This window comes from Astatotilapia calliptera, chromosome 16 (assembly GCF_900246225.1).
Source record: "Astatotilapia calliptera chromosome 16, fAstCal1.2, whole genome shotgun sequence".
NCBI lineage: Eukaryota > Metazoa > Chordata > Actinopteri > Cichliformes > Cichlidae > Astatotilapia > Astatotilapia calliptera.
The window spans coordinates 8,464,735-8,489,775 of record NC_039317.1 but is presented as its reverse complement, the minus strand read 5'-3'; the positions used below and the strand labels follow the sequence as shown (position 1 = coordinate 8,489,775).

Genomic DNA, 25,041 nt, shown 5'->3' with positions numbered 1-25,041 from the left:
TTTCACTAAAGAACTATTGATGCACATGAGTATAGACAAAAAGCATTTGCATTGCACTGCAGCTGCAAACCTTGAATATGGACACTTACTGTGCAAGTCTGGGTTCGAGATGGCGTTTACAACTAAACTGCTTGATTGCTTTGATCCTGGCTTTGATCTCTTTAATGCTTTTAAATGTGTACATTCCCACAGACACACTCCATACTTTTGTAGTAGTTTTTAGTTTTCCCAGAAGAGTGTAAACTGTCAAAACTATAGAAAACAGGGATCAGTTCAAAATGAGTTGCCATTAAAGATGTTAATATAGTTTTCTCAATTGTGTAATTTAGATAAGGGTTAATGCAAAGCACAAGTGTCAACACAAGCTGTGTATGAGGTATGATCATACAGGTCATATGTAATTATTCCAGGACTCCAAACATTAAAATGGAAGCAGTCCTACAGTCCTGAGACTTCCTGTGTGGCTGTTTGGATCATTCCTTTCTGTCTACCTACACATGCGCCAATACTGGATAACTCCAGTGTTTCAAAACAATGGAAGCTAGATTTGGAGAGCAAAACGGGTGATAAGTGAAAAAGTGTTTTGTGTGTGCTGTATTTTGGCATGCACCACAGTTCACGTTCCCTTTCCCTAAACCCTTGAGGTTACAGGAAAATATGGTGTTGACAGCGTCATCCTGGGGGATGAATTCACAGAGCATAATTAACAAAATTAGGAAAAAACAAGGTGCATATGGACCCTGCAGGCTCTATTGTTGTGTCTTTGGCTTGTAGCCAGAGACAAAGCCCTCATATAAATATATATATTTAAATATATATAAATAAAAGTTGATTTCTCCTTTATCCATCGATTTTCTCCCATTTGTCTGGGACAAGGAGGTAGTAGCCTAAGCAGAGAGGCCCAAATCTCCCTCTGCCAGCAGAGAGATTTCATCTTTCTAGTGTTTCTTGGGTCATCCCAGGTCTTTGCTGGCTTGGAACATCTCGCCCAGGAGATGCCCAAAAGCCATCCTAGTTTCAGCTGGCTCCTTTCGATGTGGAGGAGTAGCGGGTCCATTCTTTGTCCCTCGAGATGACTGAACTATTCATCCCATCTCCAAGAAGAAAGCCAGGTGCTCTTCAGAAAAAACAGTTTCCACTACTTGTATCCACGATTTTAGTCTTTTGGTCACTACCCAAAGCTCGTGATCATAGCCTCAGAATTGGAGGCGCTAATGCACCAGAGTGAACTCGACTCCACCACCTGTTGAAGCCAACAGAACTGAATCATCTGCAGACATGCAAGTGGTCAAAACTTAGAACCTGGTCAGACTTCATGGACCGGTCTCAGAAGAGTAGCTGGGCTTGAAATGGTCCAGAGAAACAAGAGACAATGGCATTTTTTATTTGTTTTATTGTTGTTGTTATTGTTATTTTAATGGGCAGAGTCCTGGGACTTCATTGATTATACATGTTTGACTTGAATTAATGACTTTTCAAGCAGGTTTTATTTGATTGTCAGAGAAGAACAGTTAAAATTTCCGGTTTCTGTCTTTTGCTGAGGAAGAAAGCTGAAGAGTGCAGTCTTACCTGGGTTTTTGCATTTATATTGAATTGCCTATTCAGGCTTAAAGCTGCAATAAACTCTCATAGTTTTGCTTTTATTGATATTTACTAAGGCGTCAGGCACCATGGATTACGCAACATAGATTCAGGAATTATTTTATTGTCTTTAGTTTGTGGAGTTGTTTAAGTAAGAAAATGCTTTTTCTTTTTTTTCCTTTTTTTTTTTTTTTACCCTGAGTGTGCATAACAGCGCTGAAAGCAGACTAATCCTCCCTCTCCAGATGTGGTGTCACAGCTTCACAGATGCTTGTGCTGCACTTGACTCACCCTGTGGACAGCAGCCAGTCACCCACACACACTCCAATCAAGGGCAGTCAGCTGAAACAAGTGGCATCAAACATTTTCAGCGTGCACACGCGCACATACCTGTGACACATCAAATGCATATCTCACACCGTGACAAAACATTTATTACACACAATTACACAATCGCTCTCTCACACTCACACACACACACACACACACACACACACACACACACACACACACACACACACACACACACACAGCATTGGAGCTTCGGTGCAGTTTCTTAATGGCCCTGCTGTCAGAGTGAGATTAATGGCCTCCCAAACACCACCATCAGCTTTCATTCTTGTCCACCTTTCTCACCGTCCTCTGTACGGTGCACAGCAGGGGAGCGAAACCTCCAAACGAACCCTCTGTTTCCCAGAGCCGGCCTCATTACGTCCCCGGACCAAAAACAAACATTGCTCATTGTTGTTTGTTCAGATTGTTGTTCCAGCTGATATAGCTGTAAATGACGTGATAATGTTTGGTCCCAGACGATTGGGCTTTGGCTGGCTTAACGGGTGGTTCAGAAGCAGCCGCAGGTCAAGCTTACCCCTGCAGTGGGCACAGACGAGTTGACCTTACAACACGAGTTGTCCTAACACATGTAACGTTTCCTGTGACACAAACACCTTTTCACCTTTCTCTCTTTTTCGGTGCATTTCAGTTTGTTTTGGGGGTTTTTTTTATAATAGCTGCAGTGATGTGGAGCCAGGGTGTTCATTTTTTTGACTCTGATCTCTTCACCCCCACATACACTCTGAATCAGCAATATTTCTGTATTTTCCTGTAAGCTCCCGCCCTCCCCTACACACACACACACTTGCACACACACCGACCGTGGCCCTTATGCACCACTTTTTCCCAAATGCCGAGCAGGGATGACGCAGAGCACAGGACGGACGTTTGCTTTTGTCTCTTACTCATCGCTTTGAAGGGTCAGACAAAGTCCTTGTAGTCACTCTGGTTCTCTGGTAAGCCTCAAAACAATCTGCATGATCACACACTACAGTCACTCAGTTGAAAGAGAAGCAGCTTTTCTATCCCACAAGGCATATCACACTTGATTTATAGCTTGCGCCAGTGCTGCATTGTATATTGAAGAAAGAAATTCCTGAACTGTTATGACAAGGGCAATTTAACAGGTTTGGAAAAGCACCAAGTTTGTTTCATGCATCTGTGCACAACAGCACTGAGCACATTCACACAAGCGCTCATCCCTGATCAAACGGCATATTCATAAGATCTTAAGACAAAGCGTCTTGTACACTGGGCGATAAATTACTGTGTTATATATATTTAAAAGTTGGTTGTTTTTTTGTTTTTGTTTTTTTATTGTTTTTAAATCTACAAATAAAATGTTTGCTAGTCACTCACTGCTCATGCAACATTAAATGTACCGCTTACATCAAACACGGTTTATTTACAGCAAGCTATACGCTGCAAATTGTGTCTTCTGCTTCTCGATGAAAAAAGGGTTTTTGGTAAAACTGAGATTTGTTGTGATTTATAACGAGGGGTTGATGATCTACTGAAAGTTTCCAGAAGCCTGATCACAGATTGGCTCTAATGACGTTTTTGTTTTAAAACTTGTAACTTTTATTGCATTTAACATATCAGCCATGCTACAGTGTTTTAGTCCAGGACGTTTTTGGAAGGTATTCCCTCCCACTCGTTGCCAGATTTGGTCTCATCAGCCACAACATATTGCCAAAACATTATAACTAAGCTCACATAGCTTTGTGGTTCTGTTTTTCTCATGTGGGTAATCTTTTTTCCCCCCCCATTGCCACGGCTTCCTTTTGTAATAGATTTTGCCATATTTTCTCCCATCTAATCGTCAGTCCAGGGAAAGATGTACCTTTATAGCCCTTATGCAACACTTGTTCCAAATCCCGAGCAGGAACGACGCACTTGTGTTCTTCCTCTCTGTATACAGCCATTTCATTTGGTGCACCTGCTCAACTGCCTGTCAGCCAATTACATGGCAGCATCTGTGTGTTTAGACATGCTGAAATGAAGTGGCTGAAGTTCAAACTGAGCATCAGAAAAGAAGAAAAGGGTGATTCAACCTCTTAAGCCCAAACGCCTAACCGATCTCCTGCCTTTTGCCCCTGTATCTGGGAGCGTTGGGGCTCAAGAGGTTAAGTGATTGTAAATGAGGCTGTTGGTGCCAGCTTGAAGCAGATGGGCTACAGCAGCAGAAGACCAGACCGAGGGCCACTCCTGTCAACAGGAAACTGTAGTTGCGGTTCACACAGGCTCACCAAAACAGAAACAAACAATTACCTGGTTTGATGAGTCCTGGTTTCTGCTGCAACATGACCAAACGACATGAGTGCATGGATCCATTCTGCCTTGTAACAATAGTTTAGGCTGCTTGTCCAGTGTCAGGGTGTGAGGTTTATTTTCTTGGCAAAATTTATTCTCGTAGTACCAACTGAGCGTTCTTGTCACACCACAGTCTGAATGCCTTTGCTGACCATGTCCATCCCTTTCCCGCTTCCACCATGACAACGCACCATGTGACAAACCCCATTTCAAACGTGTTGCTTGAACATAACGGTGAGCCTCCACAGTCACCAGATCTCTATCTAAACGAGCGCCTTTGGCATGTGTTGCAACTGGAGATTTGCATCATGGATGTGCAGCTGACAAATCTGCAGCAGCTGTGTGATGCTGTCATGTCAACATGGAGCAAAATCTCTGAGGAAAGTTTCAGTAGAGAAAGTTGTTTTAGTAGAGACAGATTATTTATGACTCTGTTAAAATATTTGTCTTGACTTAATTTGTTTTCATTTTTAAAAGACCCAATAAAAACTAGAGATGGCACGATACCACTTTTTTATGTCCGATACCGATACCGATATCATAAATTTGGATATCTGCCGATACCGATATGAATCCGATATGGTGTTTTTTAATCAACAAAACTGTTTTTTAAAATATCTTGCTGCATTTTGTATAAGTTCATACTCAAGTTTAAAACAACAACTACACTAAAGCTATTCTGTTATACCTGTATGCAAAAAAAATATTTCATAGTACAGCAATACTGATCAATCTAATAAACTTAAACCTACACCATCCTCCCTATTCTGGTATTTTAAAGAGTACTTAGCATAAATATTAAGCAACCTAACTAATAGGGTTCCAACTCCCAGCAACAACAAAAATAAATAAATAAAAAATAGGGAACCACCCCTCATGCTCCACCTCATGATGCTTAATCGACGTAATCAACCTTAATTTGATGCAGTGTGGAAAAAAAATGCACAGAAATCAATTATTTTTCAAGAAATATTAAATAGATTCAACATCTTTCTTCAACAAAATTGCAGACTGCACAGATGGTACCTTCCCAAAGGAAAAAGTACTATAGCTTACTAGGGTATATATTAGACTTAATAGTCACTATATACAGTAATGGACGGGATTCATTTTGCATCAAATTAAAACTTTGGCTGTCAGATAATTATTTATTAAAAGCTAGACATTTTAAATGAGAATAAGAAAGAAAAGTATGTCTTTGTGCCCCCTTTTCCCAGTTAATGCCCTATCGGCCCCCCTGGCTAAACTTTGCTAGATCCGCCCCTGCACAGTTACCAGCCGTCAGCTACGTAGAAAAAGATCCTCGAGTAGAAAGTAAGATTAAATAAATTCTAACAACAGCTGATCAAGCTTAAACGTGCTGCTGTTGTTCAGCCGCTGGTTTCCTCTTTCTGGTGCAAAGTGGGCCAAAAGCAAACTAGAGACACGGACTCGCGACAGAAAAGCCGATCAGCTGATCGTTAAGCAGTTTCATGATTGAAGTAGCAGCAAGAAGAGGCAGTCGCTTGTTAAGCTTAACGCAGGAATGCTTTACAAACATTCAGAGATGGACTTACACACTTGCTTTACTTCTCTCGGGGATAACTTTGTCGGAGATGAAATGCCAGGTTGCTAGCGAAGCTCCAAATGCTATCCAGACCACTGACAGGTCCTGCATGCCACAGCCGCTCTATCACGTGATGCATACTGCTCTGACGTGCTAACCTGAGGTGAGTTACGGCGTGTTGCAAGTTTTGTGAGGTGCTTTCGTGATATTTAATGGATCGGATTACATTTTTTATTTTTCTCCGATATCCGATCCAGTAATTTAGGTCAGTATCGGACCGATACCGATACGTAATATCGGATCGGTCCATCTCTAATAAAAACCCATCAGTGTGGATGTAACCACAATTTTCTTACTTGGAGACAAACACACTCAAACTATACCTTGTGCACAGATCCCTGAGAGTGGAACATGTAGTAAGCAATCAAATATGACTTAACTCTCCTTGCAAACACGATATACTCTTGCTGCCTCGCTTACAGTTTCACCCTCAGCATGCTAGCCGTGCACCCTCTGGCAAACCAGGGTGAAGCAGCAAGACACCAGAGAATTACACGGGTTGGTTGCTTGATTCGCCCAGACAGCTCTGAGCGCGTAATGCTCTGCAATCTCTGCAGAGCATTACGCGCTCAGAGCCAATCTTCTAGGGTTGAAGGTGTTTCTTGAGAAATGTAAGCGTATGCTTTGATTAGATTTAAGAGATGATTTCTTGTTCTTGTCTCATTCATGTGACTGTTTTAGTTGACTGGTTGAAGGAGCTGGGTTTTGTTAGCTGGCCATAGATTCATCAATAATGATTGGAATAAAGGTAAAGGGGTATGTTTACCACTGTGTTGCATCACCTGCTGTTTTAGCAACACTATAGAAATGAGAAAGCTTGGTCTGTGTGGAGACCAGCTGTTTTAGTTTTGAAAACAAAATGTTAAGCCATCGTCCCTACAGGATATCTTTTGTTTTCTTTTTTTATTTTATTGCGCGGCACTTTTTCTGTACTGCATCTCGGATACAGTACTATTATGGATGGTGAGCTACTCTGACGGTTTGTGTCTTTAAATGGAGTGACACAGATGCTGATATGTAGTACTCTTTGCTTCCAGAAATGGTCCTGAGCCCATATCAGTTTAATGCACTGCCTGAGGGCCCAAAGGTCTCAGTCAATACTTATTAAGCTTTCCAAATTCCTTCAATCTTTTATTTATTTATTTTGGTGATGTAGGCAATAAAATCTGCACACTTTGTGAAACATTGCTTTTGAATTGCTCCCATCTTTACCTCTGAAGTACTCAGCCTCTCAAGGTTGCCATTTTTTTCAGTAGCCAGTCAAGTAAAAACAATGTTAACTAATTAATATTTTTAAAATTATTTTCAAATCCTTTCGTTCTGATTTGAGTTATGTTTAAATGGCACACTTTGTCCTTTAACCTCCTAAGACCCGAACTCTTCCACGGCATGCATTTTTAATTTCTCTTTGATATTTGGGCTGATTGGGACCTGATGAATGTAAAAACAAAGAATCACCGGATTTATTTTATTATTTTTTTTTTTTTACCCGATGTTTGTTTCTAAGAAAAATGAGAGCCACATATGAGGATATTCGTTTTAAATTTGTATAAAACAGAGGCAGTATAATGTCCTCGTAGGTGGATATCAGGCACTTGGAGAGCAAAATTGAGTATTTTGGTCTAGACAACCCAAAATGTGATGTCCACATATGTGGACGCCGGGTCCTAGGAGGTTAATGTTGTTCTCTGTGCCTTATCTTGATTATAATGAGCACATGTTCCTGTAAAATACAGATATTCTTATATCTAAATAGCCGCTTCTGAGGGATTATTTAAAACGTATTCAGGGCTAGGTTGAACTGAAACACTAGCAGATGTTGTTATTTTGTTGATTTTTCTTTCCATTTGCTGTCTAATCCTTCCGTCAGTCAGCCTCTAATGTGCATTTTTTAACTCTTTAGGGTGTGGCCACTGCAAGAAAATGAAGCCAGAGTACGATGAAGCTGCTGAAATACTCAACAAGGGTGCAGATGTAAGTCTCTCGACCTTTCTTTGTTTGTTTACAGCATGCATATCTACAGGCCTGTGTGCTTCATATCTCAGACTCTACTGAGCACACACCGTCATGTGTCATTAGCAGATCATAATAATCCCTCTTTTTTGGCTTTAAGGCTTTTGGCCGTTGCAGCTTGACACGCTGGTCAGCCTGTCCAACAGCCCAGCTTTTGCTGTGTTTCTGATTAGTGGGCCGTGTTACTCACCTCTCCTCTCCCCCCCATTCTGTCCTCAGTGGTAATCTAACACTCCCCAGCCAGGGGCAGGGCCTATAAAACTGTAGCCTGGTGACTGTAGCAATTATCTCACCCGTGAACGTCCCCCCGGCCCGGCGCTTGGACCTTGTCCTTGTGGCTTTCTGCCCAGCACTGGAGGTCAATGGGAAAAGCCTGCACATTATCTAATTCGAATGGACGGGAGCCACTGTAACCCTGAGCTCTTTAGACCCAGCGTATCATTATTTTTCCCCCCTTGTTTTTCTGCTAATGTTACTGATGTTTCTAATGCAGTGCTTTTTTTTATACACAGATGGCGTAATCTTTTTCCCAATGTAGCTGGTGTCATCAGATAGGCTAGACTGAGTGACCATTTATGCTCTAATTGAAGAGATTAGTCTATAGATCTTATTTTACCAGTGCCCTGTCTGCTTTTGTAACGTCTGCAGAGTCCGGGTGTTTTGGCAGCAGTGGATGCCACGGTGCATAAGGCTGTGTCGGATCGCTTCAAGATCTCTGGTTTCCCAACGGTTAAGTACTTCGAGAAAGGTGAAGAGAAGTACACGCTGCCACAGCTGCGAAACAAAGACAAGATCATCGAGTTCATGCACAAGTGAGTCTGACGCTTAACCGACAGCTTGATCGCTTCAAAAGTTGAGCAGTTAAGTGAAGCACTGATTGGCCGTAGCACCGGCTTTTCAAGACTTCCTCCCACTGTGTGAGAATAATCTTTGGAAAGGGTCAAAAAGTAATGGACTTGCAATGACATCAGTCCAGCTGTGGCATCTGCAGGCTCCATAAAGTCATAGTCTGCAATCACAGGTCAGCAGACATAATTTTATATCAGGCTGACATAAAGTGTGACTCAGTGTGAGTTCCATTATATCACCGGTAGTTACATAGTAAGCTTTTATTCATTTATTCCTTGGCCCACAAAATAAAGACAAAATCTTGGTAGAAACTGTATTTATGTTACCTTTTCTACAGTAAATCTGAGGCAATTTCCCCTTCCCTGGAGTGCACGTAATATTTTCACTTTATTTCATCCCCCGCAGTCCACAGGCGCCTCCTCCACCGGAGCAGTCTTGGGAGGAGAAACCCTCCAGCGTCAGCCATCTTGGGTCGGAGGATTTCCGAGAGGCTCTGAAGAAGAAAAAGCACGCTCTGGTCATGTTCTACGCTCCCTGTAAGTGTCTTTAATACTAAAATCAACTCCTTTCAGCATCTGCGAACAAAATCAGAAGGAAGCTCTTACACAAACATCTGGAATGGCTGAAAGCCTCATCTGTAACTGGCAGCTTTCGCAAGCTCTTGTATTTCATCTGCTCGGGCTGTTGTGATGAAAATATCAAACGTCTGTGAAGCTGTCGCAGCCGCGTGCGATCGCAGCTTCGTCCTCTTGAACTCTGTGCGATCGTAGCCTGGACTTCAACCAGCGTGCATACGTAACTCTGAGCTTCTTGCCAAACCTCGTCATTGGGCAGTATATAAAAAAGCCACACCTAAGCCACAGGGAGACTGAGTCATATTACTAAAAGAAATATGAACAAATCACTTTTCCACCTTTTTATATTTTCAGCCCTGAGAAACAGACAAACAACAGATTAGTGACTGGACTTCCATGAAAGAAAAGGCAGAAATCTCTGTTTTCGACACGCTTCATATGTGTCCTCATGCAAAACACAGGAGGAATACAGATTAGGAAGGCTAATTATCAATACACACAGACTCACACATGCACCTCTGTCCCTGTTAGGGAGGTTTTTTTGGCCCTTTTTCTGCCCTTTGTTTCTGATGAGGGCTTCAAAGCATGCGACAGGGCACAGCAGTCAGGCTGCTTCCTCTTCTGGGCCCTTTGGTGCTTCCCTCTACAAAGAGATGCTCCAGATGTACATCAGGCCGCGTCAACCTGCCGCCCTCCCAACTCGTCCGCCCCATCTGCACCTTGCTCGCTAGTGTCTTATTAGTGAAGGAGCTTGTGCTAATGGAGCATTTGATGAGATACAGCTGCTTTCTAAAACATCAAGGCTGGAAACGCTTCAGACAGAACAATCGATATAATTTTAGCAGAGGCTTGGGCTATTATCCTTTAGCCTCAAATCTGCATAATTGAACCCTAAACTAAAATTAAATGCTGGAACATCATCTTTGTCTCCTTTCGCATGCGTTCTGTGTTAAATTAAAGCATTTTCTGATTCACTGAATACCCATTTGTTGGCCCGCTGTATACTGTTGATCGGCCAGTTTGAGACATAACACTTTGGCGCGTTTAATGTTCTTTTTTTTTTTTTTTTTTCCTTCCGTACTTTCCACGATTCATCGAACTAAGGGGAGATATTCAAATCCAGGCTGTTACAGCGCATCCACAGGGCGGTTACTTTGCATTCATCAACCCTCGATTTCACTCAGATTCACTCTGTCTGCGATGGTAATTATGAGAAAGAGGAGTTTAAATGTGCAGGTACAGTCAAGAAATGAGAACTGCAGGAATCATTATCAACTCAAAGTCATTTTTTACCTGTTTTTTGATGACCGAAGGTACAGTAAAATATAAAGGCTGAAAAATTCCTGTACTTGCCATGCAGAGCAAAACCCCGTTCCTTTCTTCAGTTTAACTGCTAATTTAAGGCAGTCTCTAAGCTGCACCAGGGAGCTGCCTGATCAGCCTCCTGTTTCCTTCTGTGAGGGAAAGACGCGGACAACGATTGTATTTTTGATACACCAGTTTCAAAATTGCGACAGGACATTTACAGGTTTAAAGGCCATTTAATGTTGCAGCTAAAAGGGTAATTCAGCAGGAAATGGGTTGTGAGCGGTGCTGAATGCTCTCTTAGGGAGACTGCTCTGAAAGGGTTGGCAAATGTGTACTTGCACAGTTGACATATAATCGAATTGAGAGAGAGTTATGTGTGCGTGCGCGTGTGTGTGTGTGTGTGTGTGTGTGTGTGTTTGTGTCTATGATGCCTGTGGACATACGTAGTCAGATATGTCCACTTGCAGCCTGTGAAAGAAATCTTAATAGTGCAGCTTATAGTGATATTTTATTTTCTTCTTCCCACTTGTGATGTCAGTTTGCCAGATAGATTTCCTTCTGCATTATGACAATAATCAAACTGTATATAAAGGATGGACTTGGCTTCTAGCTCTGAAAAGTGAAGCCATTGTGAAAGTGGAAATTGACTGGACTGAAAAAAGCGGCCGGCGAGTCTGGTTCATTGAAAGCAAAAGACAAAAACAAAATGATAGCTCAAGACTTTTGCACATTATTGTACTGTATATTTTTTCTAATCGTAAGCATGGGTACAAAAGAAGTCTGAGTTATAGAGAAGTCTGTAGAAAAATGAGCCTCGGGTTCATTTGATGAGTTCAAATAGTTTTGGGTGAGTTTAAAGTTCAAATTTAAGTCATTACTTTGAAATTGTATTTATTAAGAAAAATGTTTATTTTGTAAATTACACGCCTTAATAGAAGGGCTTTCCTAATGGCGCCTACGTCCATCTTTGAAATACAGTCTGTGACCTGAACACAAGTGACATCCATGGGGGAAAAAGGCCTTTGCTGCTTTTGTCTAAAAGAGCATCTTATCCCTGTCCAGCACCTTTGAAAAGAAATGGAACACCATCGGGCCTTGTTACCTAAAATCCTTCTCTGGCCTCTAGTTTTGTGGCCAAATTGGAGAAACATCCCCTGCAGCCCCTTGCAAATATTTGTAATGAAAAGCCTGAAACCAGAAAACTGTTGCAGCAAAAGATTCATGGCCTTGGGGGAAAGCATGTTCAAGCAGGTTCTCCCATCATTTTTCAGTGACTGAAAATCCATTTATTGAGTTAGATGACTCAGATGTTTAGCTAACCGTAATATCTCCTGATCATTCAGCCGGGTGTAGGGACTGTATCCGCAGTTGGCCGACAACTCATGTCCCAAACGTACCATCAGAATTTGCTCTGGAGAGTCGATTGGACAACTGCCACAGCCTTATGTAGACCTTCAAAAAGTAACAAATTCTTTTAAGCATATTGTTCATTATGCTTCAGGGTTTAATTAGCTTTTAACCCTAACTCGGCACATGAAAGTGTCTTGCTAGTCACCCACTGCCAAGCTGCTTTCTTCTTCATGGGCAATTTATTTGTCACCACAAGGGGTATCCTTGCCTTTTCTTATTTCCAAAAGGGGCAAAGGGTTGTTTTTAATTAACAGAAGAAGGACTGCATACTTGACATTATCAACAAAAGATTAAAGCAAATGAGCAGGTCTAAGAAAACGTCACATTTCAGCAGAAACTGAGAAGAAAAGTTGTCAGAACAGCAAACAGTCTCCCAGTACAAAAAGTCATCACTCTTTTATTAATGCACTGCAGCTAGAGTTGGAAAGGCTTCCTCCTCCTGGTCAGCTCTGTGGACAGTTAATCATCGTGCCTCCACCTACAGAAAACAAAAGAGCTGTCTATAAATGTGCTCTGTAGGTATTGGCATACTGTATATGGAGTGCTGTTGGAGTACAGAGTCGGGGAGGTAGCGTTTATGATGCCAATAAATAGATCTACAGTCTCTCATAATATAAAAGTGACCTTGTTAGTAACCGGCAGTATATACTTGCATGTGTTCTGTGTCGTCTTTCGGTATAATTCTCCGTTTAGGGCATGAAGCTCGGTTTTGCGGTGCAAATGTATGATGATAATAGATATAGTTGTGATAACAGCCCATCTGCTTGTTCTTTTCCAGGGTGTCCACACTGTAAAAACGCTGTCCCCCACTTCACCACCGCAGCAGAGCTCTTCAAAGAGGATCGCAAGGTTCGTGTTGCTTTTTCACATACTCACTTAGATATGTGATTACTGGCTCTGATGGCGGCGCAAAGATGCCTCTAACTGGAGCTGTGCTTACAGTAAACATCACGGTTTTAGGTAATCGGCTCACAGTTAGAAGATCGGTATTGATTTGAATAAATATTGATTTGAAACCTTTCCGCGCAGTGTTCAGGCTAAAGTTAAAAAAGACAAATAAAACAAATTCTAGCTGCTTTTTTATCTTGTTTTGCTGTATCGTGTCTTTCACAACAAATAAAATAGTTATTTTAAAAGTAATGGAACAAAAGACGCAGATTTAGACCAACAAGGGACCTGATGTTGCAGAAACAAAATATTACAAATGACATAACGTATTTCCACCGTGGTCTTGACAGGCCGTAATCCTGTGTGTCTGCTTTATTACAGTCTTTCGTGACAGGCTGTAGTCATTACTAGATCTAATTTCTTCCAGGTTCTATTCAGTTACACTCAGGCTCAAAGCTTATCACTGTGAAATTATTAAGATCTTGTTTGTTTGCTTGTATTTTCCATCTTTAGGTTAGAAATGATTTCTTTCTTTCTTTCATTTATTGTGTTTGTGTTAAGCGTTCCCTGGACATACACAATATATCCACTCACCAGCCACTTCATTAGGTACACCTGCTCAGCTGCTCATTAATGCAAATATTTAATCACCAAATGTAAAACAAGCGTCAGAGAGGAGAAAGAGGGTTATTTAGGTGACTCTGAATGTGGCATGGTTGTTGGTGTCAGATAAGCTGGTTGAACCTTGAAGCAGATGGGATATTTTCCTTGCAAACCTTTGGCCACATAGTACCAGCTGAGCTTTGTTCAAATGCCACAGCCTGCCTGAGTGTTGTTGCTGATCATATCTATCTGTCTATGTGCGCAGTGCACGCATTTTCTGAAATCTCAAATCATCTGAAATCAGTTACTTGAACATGATAATGAAACCTGATCCCACCTGGCTCTACAACGGTGTGCCTACTAAAGTGTCTGTTAAGTATTATCGGGAGGGGAGGGGGGGATATGTCACATTTTGGGAATTCTTTTCCAAAGTGGACCACATAAGTTGCACTTTAAAGATCTGAATATGTTTGAAATGTTCAGACATCATCATGATTCACATTAATTTATCCTCTGTAGTCTTCACAGATGCTTTTTTTGTATTTTCTTACAGCTTGAAAGGTGTTAGTTATAAAAACAAAAGAACGAGCATTTGCAGAGTAAATGCATTTGCATATTTGATGCAAAGTTATCAGAAAGTCTTTCGATTGTCGTTAACTTGAGAATTCACATCTTTAAAATGGTAAATGGCCTGTATTTGAATAGCGCTTTTACTAGTCCCTAAGGACCCCAAAGCGCTGAAAGTCCTCTCGCCCCATTCCTAATAATTGTTTTCATGTCTCACACAGGAATAACTGGTAATTGGCTTCCACCTATAGAAGGCTTTTGACCTTAGTTGGTTTTTACATAGTGTTTGACAAGCGCACTCAGAACAGTAGCAGAGGAGCTGTAACTTAGGGTTCAGTGTCTCCACTCCACTCCAGTCCACTCCAGTTTGACCATTTAGATGAAGCACCACACTGTTGCATCAAATTTTCTGCAGGCTTGGGGTTTGGAGGTTAATGGAGGTTCATGTAGTGGCAACAGGACACACTCACGCTCATCCTCCATCATCCCCACTCCCTCTCGTTACTTACCCTCAGGGACTCATGTCCTGACACCCTCCCACTCTTGCTCATTTCTGTTAATACCCTCTGACTGCAGGGCTTATTTCCAAACCTCTTAAACCACAACTGTGTGACTCACTCTCTTGCTCTCTCTCCCTTTCAAACATGCAGGAATTTTGGACACGTGTCAGGCAGCGCTCGAAGCTAAAGTATCAGATTGAAGTGACAAAAAAAACCCATCTAATTGCTGCCTTATCATTTGTGAAGTCTCATCAAAATGCTTAATGCTGAATAGCTGTTGTTCCAGTATTTCTCGGACCGTGTTGCTGTCTCAGTTGTTTGGAATTTTTCTAAATCAATGTCAGATGGTGTCCTCAGCAACTTAGCCATCTATTTTTCTGAGGCAATTCTTTGTAACATTTCTCAATAACATTAATCTTCAACAGATGAAAATGAAAATGCTTTAAACCTTTTTTTTTTTTTTTCCTTGGGAAATTTGGATATCAGCTGCAACTGTAACACATCATTTCATTTATTCATTTCTGCAGAAACTCACACTCGCTTCCTTCATTTCTAAATACTGAAGTAGATCTGTGCATTTATAAATAACCATAATTTCAGTCAGATCGAATGGTCAATGCCCGACAAGCCAAAATAATAGAGCTGAATATTTAAAAAGAGGTTTGTGTGGTTTTAAAAGTTGATGGATTTAACCCTTAAAAATGTATATTTAAATTTAGCCATAAATCTGTTTAAATTAATCTTTTCTTGCACTTCCGCTGCTTTTAGTGATTGAGTTTATTTTTTTGAAAAAAGGATCATGTATAATAACATAAATGTTACCATTTGATGCATTGTATCAGAGTTAGCTAGAAGCTCATTTACATCTGCAGTTGCTTGGCAGATTACATGCAGAAGGTTTTCTGCTTCTTTAGCCCAACTGCTTCGAGGTCTGCTGCTGTTTTCAGATCCCTCACTTTAAGACTCTTGCATTTACTTTTCAATTCCAGTAACTTTTTGTTTGCACCTTGTAAGATTTTATCTTGTAAGGTAACAACGATTCTTACATTTTCCATCAAGAAACACACAACATTGATAACCTGACCACATACTACAATATTTACTTTATATTTTAAGCAAGACTTTCGCAACAGCCAGAAATGTACTATGAGACTCAGTATTTGGGACCACAACCTTAAAGCAGATCCTTCACGCTTTTTCTTATTTTCTGTCATATACACTCACCAGCCACCTCACTAGACTGACCTGTTAAACTGCTTGTTAATGTAAATCTCTAAAGACATGGAGACACAACAACCTGCTGAAGTTCAAATCAGAATCTCCACAGAAAGGTGATTTAAATAACTCTGAACATGACCCACCATGTGTGGCACCAACACAGTAACTTAAAAAACGTCTTGTTGAGACCAAGGCCAAAGTTTTTTGTAGGCTAGAGCAGCAGAAGACCACACAAAGTACCACTGTCCGCTAAAAACAGGAAACAAAGGCTACAATTCGGCAGTAGAAGACTGGATAAAAGTTGTTTGGTGTGATGAGTCTGTTTCTGCTGCACCATTCAGATGGTTTGAATTTGAAAGCATCAGTCCTCTTTGCCTTGCATCAACAGTTCAGGCTGCTGCTGGTGGTGCAACGATGTAACAGTGTGGTGGATAGCTTCTTGTCCATTTGGGGACCCTGAATATGAATTTACCACTGTCTCTGACCATGTCCATCCCCTATGACCACAGTGAAACCATCTCCTGATTGCTGCTTCCAGCAGGACAATGCTCCATGTTATAAAGCTCAAGTCATCTCAAACTGGTTTTGCGAACTGACATTGAGTTCGTTGTCGTCAAATGGCCTCCACAGTCACCAGATCCAATCTTCCAATAGAGCACCTTTGGAATGTGCTGGAATGTTGTTGATTCCAGAGGGCGGAGAAGAATAGCCTGACTTCATCAAGCTGAGGTGAAGGCAATAGAAATTCGAATAACTACTCATTACAATCAAGTTATGCACAAGATAGGCTGGTTCTAACCTTGTTAAAGTTCAAAGAAGAGAGACTGAAGTGTCATTATTGAGACAGTTGGAGCTGCACTCAGGTCCATTGGAAGACTGATTTAGCAAAGCAGGATATGAACATAACAAATCCACTTTAAGTTGCTTTAAACCATACCTTGAGTTTCGAGGTTATGATGAAAGTAGCACAAGCTGCATAATCAGGGGACCTGCATTCGTGTGGAAGTCACACAGATGCACAGTTTTAAGATGTATTTCCCTCTTGTCGTTCCCCCAGTGGCCAGAGGAGATTTGAAGTTTTGTTTGAACAGGACTAAATCTGCATAGTGGGTACTTGTGTTTACTTGGCAGTTCTCTCTGTTTATCAAGACAAGCCCCAGTGTATTATGCCAGACCGGTGTTGATCACAGTCTATTAACTGCCCTTGCCTCATTTACCAAAGACTAACACGGGCTTAGCTGCAAGCTTTGAAGACACAAACAATTAAAACTCCACATTCTGCTGTATATCAGCATGGGAGCCGTGTACAGGGTTTGTTCCATGCTGTTCTGTCTTTTCTCCAAATTCCAATCAATACCAGCGTTAAAGGTGCACATGGGCTGGAACAGCACTGCGATGAGAACACAGTTTCATTAGGGAATTTAAGGATTTGCTTAATATAACCTACCCTGTGGCTGCTACTGTACTGGTAAAATCATAGAGAAGCACACTGGTTCGTCTTGACCACAGCGCTGCAGAAATCAAGATTTCCCCGTGGAGCTTTTGACCTCTGCTGGCGCTTTGCAGTTGTTTTTGTATGCATGGCTCCCTGTTAGGGGTTCTGCGCACATCAATGAGGAGCTGTATATGCTCCAATCTACACAAACTACCAATGATGTCAACCTCTTTCAGTCACCAACAGGTGGTGGTAATGTGTGGAGATGTGATGCAATGCTCGAGCAACAACGGGGAATGAGTTTGGCTTTTGTGTTTTTCTGTATTTATCTGCAGGAAATTTGTTTCATCTTTTGAACACTTTGTTAAGTTCAATGCCTTGTTCTCTTGCTATGTTAATTCACTAGTTTCCTGCTTATTATTAGTCTATAACCCAGTCAGAAGTAAATACAGGAGAATTGCTGATACTGATACCTATGAAAGCCTGTTTCCATCACTAAAAAAAAGTATCAATAACTCGAAATTTCTTATTATCCGGAAGGATATGGCGCAGGAGAATGCACACTCAAAACCAGATCGCAAGAAATTGGCGCTTTCGAGAGTACATTTGCTGATATGTGATTGATTTAGCTAATAACACAAGGATTTCATCATTTGTGAAGTCACGCTGAAAATAATCAGCAATTTGTGCATTCATGACTGGATGTAATACTGGTAGCTTAGCTGTAGCATTTGTAGCTGAGGGCTTCAGCTTCCGGGTAACAAGGAAATGACGTCATTCCCGTAGATTACAGATTGGCAGCGCTAACTTGAAATTTCGAGTTAATAAGTCGAAATTGGCTTCCATAGAGATACCTTTAACCAATTGTGTGTGAATGTGTGGATGACTGAATGTAGTGTAAAGCGCTTTGGGGTCCTATGGACTAGAAAAGCGCTATACAAATGCAGGCCATTTACCATTTACCATTTAAGTCAGCTTATGTAGGGGAGAGCAATGTGTCAGGATTTATGTGATGGTTTGCAAATTCCAAGCACATTTTAATGACCACTGAATCACTGTGATTTGTACTTTACACAATATTTAGTTAACCCAACACACCTTTCAGCTTTTCATGTATTTTGAACGTTCATATGTCAATGAACAATATTCTTCACTCTCATTGGTAGTCCCTTCAGTCACTCCTCATTGAAGTCATACAGTCTGTGGTCTGTAGCTGCCACGTCACTGCAAATCTCCTCCAGTGTGTGCACAGCTGTAGTAACTTGTATATTAGTTCTTTGTAAAATTTGTTTTTTATTACCATAAGGCAGAGAAGACCTTTTATAGGTGTTTATGTTTTTATATTTTATCTTAATCATACTGAGTTTACGTGTAATAAAATGTACAATGTAAATAAAAGTGCTATTGCCAGTCCCCATTACTCAGTTGATGCTTGTGTTGCAGCTACAATAAATCAAAGACGTGGTGTGTTATAGTAACCCCTTCAGTGCTGTGTCACTCTTTAATATGAGCTAATGTATTCCTCGAGGTGGTTTCAGTCCAGCGTATGCAGATCCATGTTAGATATTACAAGCACAGGTACTTTGTTGTTAGAACAGAGGTAGCTCTGAGTGTAGCTGTACCTCTTTGTTCCTCGGTTTGACGCTGGTAGAGATACGAGGCCAAATGGTAATATGCTGCCCCCTAAAATTTCACTATCCAGCCAATAATATGATGTGGGGTCCTCTGTCACTTGAAGATGAATCAATAACGGAATTGGCTGAGGACCTTTTGAAGAACAACAGCTCTACGACTTCATTTTCTCCTGTCAATTCACGGCAACTCTGATTGATTGCACAGGGATGAGCATTTGGAGGGAGCCTGTAGTTACATTATACCCCTCATTGCAGCTACAGTGCCATCTCTAATGCTGCTGCTGCTTAAAGCACACTCTATGTATCTCAAATTGCCCTAACTTAAAGGTGGTTAAAGATTTCACAATTAAAAAAAGAAAAACACGTAGTGCTCAAGATCTTGTGGTAAATTGCCCAGGTATACAAAGAAGAGGGTAATTTTTGGTGGTTTCACCTTAATTTCTGTTGACTATTGTGCCTTTCCAAAGGTGATGCACCTCACTCTTGCTGAATATGCACAGCTTGCAAGTCCATGAAATACTCTTGTTGTGGGAGCACAGTGAAGAACAGCTTAATACACTTGATTAACAGACCAGAGAAGAATATCCCTTTATAGGCTCTCTCTTGTCTCATATGCGCTCCATTTGCTCCCTATCTTCGCTTTTTTGTTTGCCCGTGTCTATTCTGGTGATGCAGATGAAGTCGACATTCTGCTGCATTGTACCCATTTTAGCGATTTGTTGGCAATTATGCAGATTTTCTGTCACTTGAGTATTTATATTTGCATACAAAACAAGGTGCATGTGTCTTGTAATTAGGACAAGAAAGTTTTCGAGTCGTTTGCGGTGCGGCATAAGTGTCAAATATTTCTCCTTCCGCAGCATGTCTGTCATTTCCACGTTTGGCTCGGGCAGACAGATAGACAGCGAGCGATTACTTGATGGTGACAAGTTCAATGTGGAGCACTCAGCACCCTGAGAGAGGGTGACATTTCTGCTGTCCAAAAGGACATGCTAAGTGAGCCATGTATCAGTGAGGCAGCATTTACGCCTCATTGGGACAGCTTGTCACTAATCGATGCAACAGCCACGCAACATAAATCTCGCTTGTTGTTTTTATGCTCGCTGATTGTTGTTGGGGGGCTTTTTTTTTTTTTTTTTTTTTTTTTGCACCACCCACAGAAACAGACCAATGCGTAAGTCACTTTTATGCCTCCATCCCGGTGACAGCTGTAGCCTAAGGCATTATGTTTTCTCAATGCCCCCCCCCAATCCAGCCAGCCAGCCAGCCATCACCATGAATGTGATACATTATTGTGCTTAAAGGTCAGGACCCTCATGGCCCTTCCCTTCTTGTGAATATGATGATCTTGTCAATGTCAACTCAAGGATGAGCTGAAAAAAAAAGAAAGATCACAAAATGTGTTTTTGGCAGGTACTGAACTATTGCCATGCTAATTAGCTTAGCATGCTAATGCTAAGCATTTTCACAGATAATGGCACGACTCTTACATTACATTACATTTTACATTATGCCATGCCTTTGCCAAACTTATCTGTAGTTATAGCTTGAAACCATCATTTAGTGGTCATAATTTAAGAAATGGGGACCGTGTTGAGTCTTGTGCATGTCCCAAGCACCTCAAAATATAATGTTGTGTAAAAGTCTTAATCCGTCCCTCATTTCTTTGTATTTTGCTTCCAAGCAGCCAGACCGTCTTGATATTTTTAAAGTAGTCTTGAGCAGTAGGTCTTTCAAAGTTTTTATTTAGACATTGGCTGCTTTTTCACTTATTTTCAGACGAGTTCTTGAACTTGACCATTTTCAGAGGATTGTTTTTCTTAAATCTGACCTATGAATCAATGAAACACAAAAATGAACCTAACCAGTGTTTGTCTACATTACATCTGTACATTACACCTTATACAATGTTTTACATACATTGTATCTTTTGGCACTCTGTTACTATCAGCCTGTGGTAATTTTGTTTCTATTTCATTAGCTGAAACTAAGAAGAATGCCAAAGATAACACAGTTTGATAGACATAAAATAGTATTTTCAACAAGGGGAATCTCAAAAGGCTATCAGGTAAAAATCTGGTGTATTTCAGCATGTTGTGCAGTGTGTCCTTAAGAAAACTGACAAAGCCGTCATGAAGTGAAGTGGTTGGCTGGGGCCTTTCTGTGTGAAGTTTACATGTTCTCCCCATGCTGGTATGGGTTTTCTCCAGGTAAACTTTCCTCCCAGTCCAAAGACATATTGGTATTTCTTTCTGTTAGCCCTACGATAGATGGGTGATCTGTCGCCCTTTGACAGCTGGGGTAGGTTCCAGCTCACCCACACCCCTGAGTAAGATGTGTGGATAGCTGGATGGCTGGCAGGGGGGGAAATCCAGCAAAGACCTGACACGGGACTTGAGAGATGCATCCACTGCTCACTTGAACCCTTGTCAGAAATGGTCTCAGTGGAAGTTTAGCTCTCAAGAAGCCATTTATAAGAAAGGGAAATGGGGAGAAAAGGTTGAGGTGTGGCAAATTACACGAGAACTGGACTGAAAATCAGAAGTAACACATCTTATGGAGTGATAAATCAAATTTGAAATTATTGGTTCAAATTATTATCAATATGCAGGTCAACAGGCTGTGTTGAAGAATAAAGGGGAGCATATCAAATACTGACCGTCAAGCTCATTAGAACTGTACAGAATCAGTTTTTCTTCAATCTGTTTATGTTTACACACGTCTCAATAAATTGCTTCACCTGTTTCCTTATTTTCCTAGCAAATACAAAGAAATGAGAGTTGGCACAGTAGTGCTGTAGCTGTGTCCTCATTTGCATTCCTGTAATATTCTTCACCTTTTTAATAGTAGCAATGTACAGACTTGTGATAAAGTTTGTTTCATCTGAAAATATACCGAGTTCTTAAGATCCACTGAAACAAAAGCTAACTGGCCATAAAATGGAAATGCATCGTGCGAATTCAAATAATTGTCATAGTGATAATAAAATAACAATAAATGGGAAGAATGCACCAGGAATAATAGAAGTAACACATAAACTACCTTGACTGTTTAATGAATGTCTGCGTTAAACCTATTAACTATTAAAGATAATGACTGCAGTTTTTGAAATTCATACTACAGTAAAGTTTCCTCGAATGTAGCTCAAAAGGAGATTTTCTGAGAAGTTTATGTATTCTTAATGTACTAATTATGTCTCGGTAGGAAGTTTATTTAACAAGCTTATTACACAGCAGCCGTTTGACAGAAAATAGAAAGAAGAATCAGGTGTTACAAATCAAATTAATGAAGCCTCCGTTGTATATAAGCACGGAGCCTCAGTTAATGTGATTGGTCACGTCTGTGTTTCCTTGCTATTTTATGTCAGAATGGGTGCTGTGAAATGGGTCTGTTAGTTGGAGAAAACTTTTTACGACAAAAAAATAATATTTTCAGATTATTTACACACTCATCTAATTAAGGCACAGTCCCGAGCGCCTCATCTGAATACGGCAGGGTGCCAAGCGCCTTTAAAATCTTGTGAATTTAAAGCATGTTTTATTATGCGCACTGAAAGTGAATGCGCAATTGCCTGTTTCAGATCGTGTACGCAGCTGTGGACTGCACTAAAGGACAGAACCACGAGCTTTGCAAGCAGGAAGGGGTGGAGGGCTACCCAACATTCAACTACTACAACTATGGCAAGTTTGTGGAGAAGTACAATGGAGATCGAGGGGTAAGTGATTGGAGGCGGTTTATGATGTTGCAGTGAATGAACGTTCAGTGATGATCTGCATAGGGGGGGAAAAAGTACCCAATTATCAGAGAAACCAATAACCGCCAACAATTGTGTGGATTACAGTTGGATGGGGAAGGTTGTGAACTTTGTTTTTTAATATGTGCTAAAATATCATATTCCACAGATGTCCTGAGAGATAGATGAGAAGCATTTGTTACAACAGCAGATGATTACCGTCCATCTGTCCTGCACACCATCTTGAAGGAATTTATTCTTTCATGCAGAATGCATTAAACTGTTGGATGAGCTACGTGCCTCGGATCCCTCAGCATTTCTGTTGGCCTGAGTCAGGACTTTGGCTTCGTCATCCCAAGATGCTATCAGTGTGCGTGTCGCACGTCCTGACGTTTCTCCTTAGAATCTGCTGATAATTTTCAGAATCGATTGCTCCATCAATGATGATGAGCTGTCCTGGCCCAGATGCGGCTAAACAGGCCCAATCCATAATGTTCCCATCCCCACAGTGTTTGCAGTTGGGATCGAGTTCTCATGCTGAATCCCTCCATAGTGGATTCAGGAGGATTAACATTAGCAAATGTTAGAAAAGCTGTTCCCTGTCTCACACCTTACTTTTACTCTTATTTATTGCCCTACTGTTCTTAAAAGAAGGGCAACAATTTTGTTGTGTGCCGTAACTCTTTAGAGATGGTTCTGTAATCTTTTCCACCATCACGCGTATTAACAACTGCTTTCTGAGGTCTTCAGAAATCTCCTTTATTCTTGATTTGTGTCCTCAAACGTGTCATAACGAGCGCTCTTTAAATAAAAACACACCCGACTCAAATCTCAGTCATGGTTGATTTGTAATCCTCGTCATCCCATCGATAGAAAACACCCGAATATCCCATTCAGATTAATCCTAGAGGTCACATACATTTAATATTAGATGATTATTCTCAATATGTAAATGACCAAATCTAACATTTTAACTTAAGTGACCAACTTAGATTCTGTTTATCTCCTTCTCAAAGTGATGTGTTTACTGAGGTTATGTATTAGGTTCACATGTGTGCAGAAATATAGAAAATCTCAGATCACAAACTATTTCTGAGACTGCGTTTAGATCAGGGATGTCGAATTTTACATTGTGGACCACATGCAGCCCACGTTAATGTTAAGCAAGCTGGAACAGTGACACTAGATAATAACATATTTACATGATAAATGCATAAAACTGGAGATAAGGTCAAAGTACAATTTATAGAAAATATCCATTTTTTTTTCTTTTGGACTCGATGTCTAAAAACTGACATTTCTATAGCAGATGGTCATTGAATTGTTTATCCACTACTTAATTACTTTGGTGTAGTATGTAAAGAAGGGATGGGGGTATCAATAGGAAAAGCTGTTAATCTTGAAATAAAAATCTGTTCACTCGCTCACTTTGCATTTCTCACAGACGTCTGGTCGGCTGGATTGGAGTCTGCCGAGTCGATTCTGACCCTCAGGCCTTGTGTTTGAGATGCGTGATTTAGATAGTTCAGCTGGTTCAGAAATTAGAACAGGATTGAAAGTAGAGGAGAAAAAGATGCATCATTAATGCTGTTATTTCTTCACTCCAGCTGTTGCAGTTCTTCTCCCTGTGTCAGAAACTCAGAAACGACCTCCGAGATGTTGTTCAGTGACGGGGGGGTGGGTTGGCTTTACTTTTTCCACACCTTGCCTCCCTCCCCCTGCCTGTGGACAGACTGCCATTCTTGGCCTGAAATCATGTGTCAACTGAATTATTTATAGCATCAAATGGTTCAGAGCTCAGTCCAGCTCAACTCAACCGTACGTGGAGAATTATCTGCGGGCAGCAGCAGAAAACACTGTGCAGCCTGACCTCAAGCACAGTGGCGGTATTTACATTTTGTCCTCCCCCTCAGCACCATCAGGTGAAGATGAGGTTTATCCACAGGACTGCCTGAGAACTTGCTTCAAGTTGAGAAATATGCTGTGGTGATTGTTACTTTCCTTGTCTTCACAGGAGGCAGGCTTCACGGGTTTCATGCGCAGCTTAAGAGGACGCGACCAGGAGAAGGTTGTCAAGCGGAAGGAGGAGCTCTGAGAGAAGCATGCGGGGAGTGGGGGGGCGGCGTGGGGTGGGGGGGCAATGCACTGTGACCCTTGAGCCTGGCAAAGGGCCCTTTCAGCACTGACGGGGGAGACTCGACAACCTCAGCGAAAGGCTATTTTTTTATACCGTGGTGACTCCGTTTGTAATAATACCAGAGTACTTGCTGTCAGACCAACCACTTGAGACTCGTGTTTTTCACGGATGTTCTGATGGGAAGAAAATACACAGACGAGGAAAAAAAGAAAAGGTTTTCTTGTTTTTGCCCAACCACTGTGACTGAATATGTGAAAAGCTACACCCTATACTGTATCTATGCAATACTGCCCCATGCTTAGCTCTGCAGGGGTTTGTGTGACTGTCAGACCACCATG

The 25,041-nt window shown here is 41.1% G+C and overlaps 1 protein-coding gene across 2 annotated transcripts in view; it reads left to right on the top strand.

Annotated features, from left to right (window-relative positions):
• Window positions 1–24,690, top strand: part of pdia5 (protein disulfide isomerase family A, member 5) — a 77,330-nt gene extending 52,640 nt beyond the window's left edge. The window contains exons 12-17 of one of the 2 annotated variants that reach the window (XM_026144230.1): window positions 7,737–7,807; window positions 8,495–8,658; window positions 9,101–9,231; window positions 12,767–12,837; window positions 22,414–22,548; window positions 24,581–24,690. In XM_026144230.1, coding sequence (XP_026000015.1) covers window positions 7,737–7,807; window positions 8,495–8,658; window positions 9,101–9,231; window positions 12,767–12,837; window positions 22,414–22,548; window positions 24,581–24,661 — 653 coding nt within the window. In that variant the 3' untranslated portion in view covers window positions 24,662–24,690. The other variant, XM_026144229.1, reaches the window with a different exon arrangement.
• The last annotated feature ends 351 nt before the right edge of the window (window positions 24,691–25,041 follow it).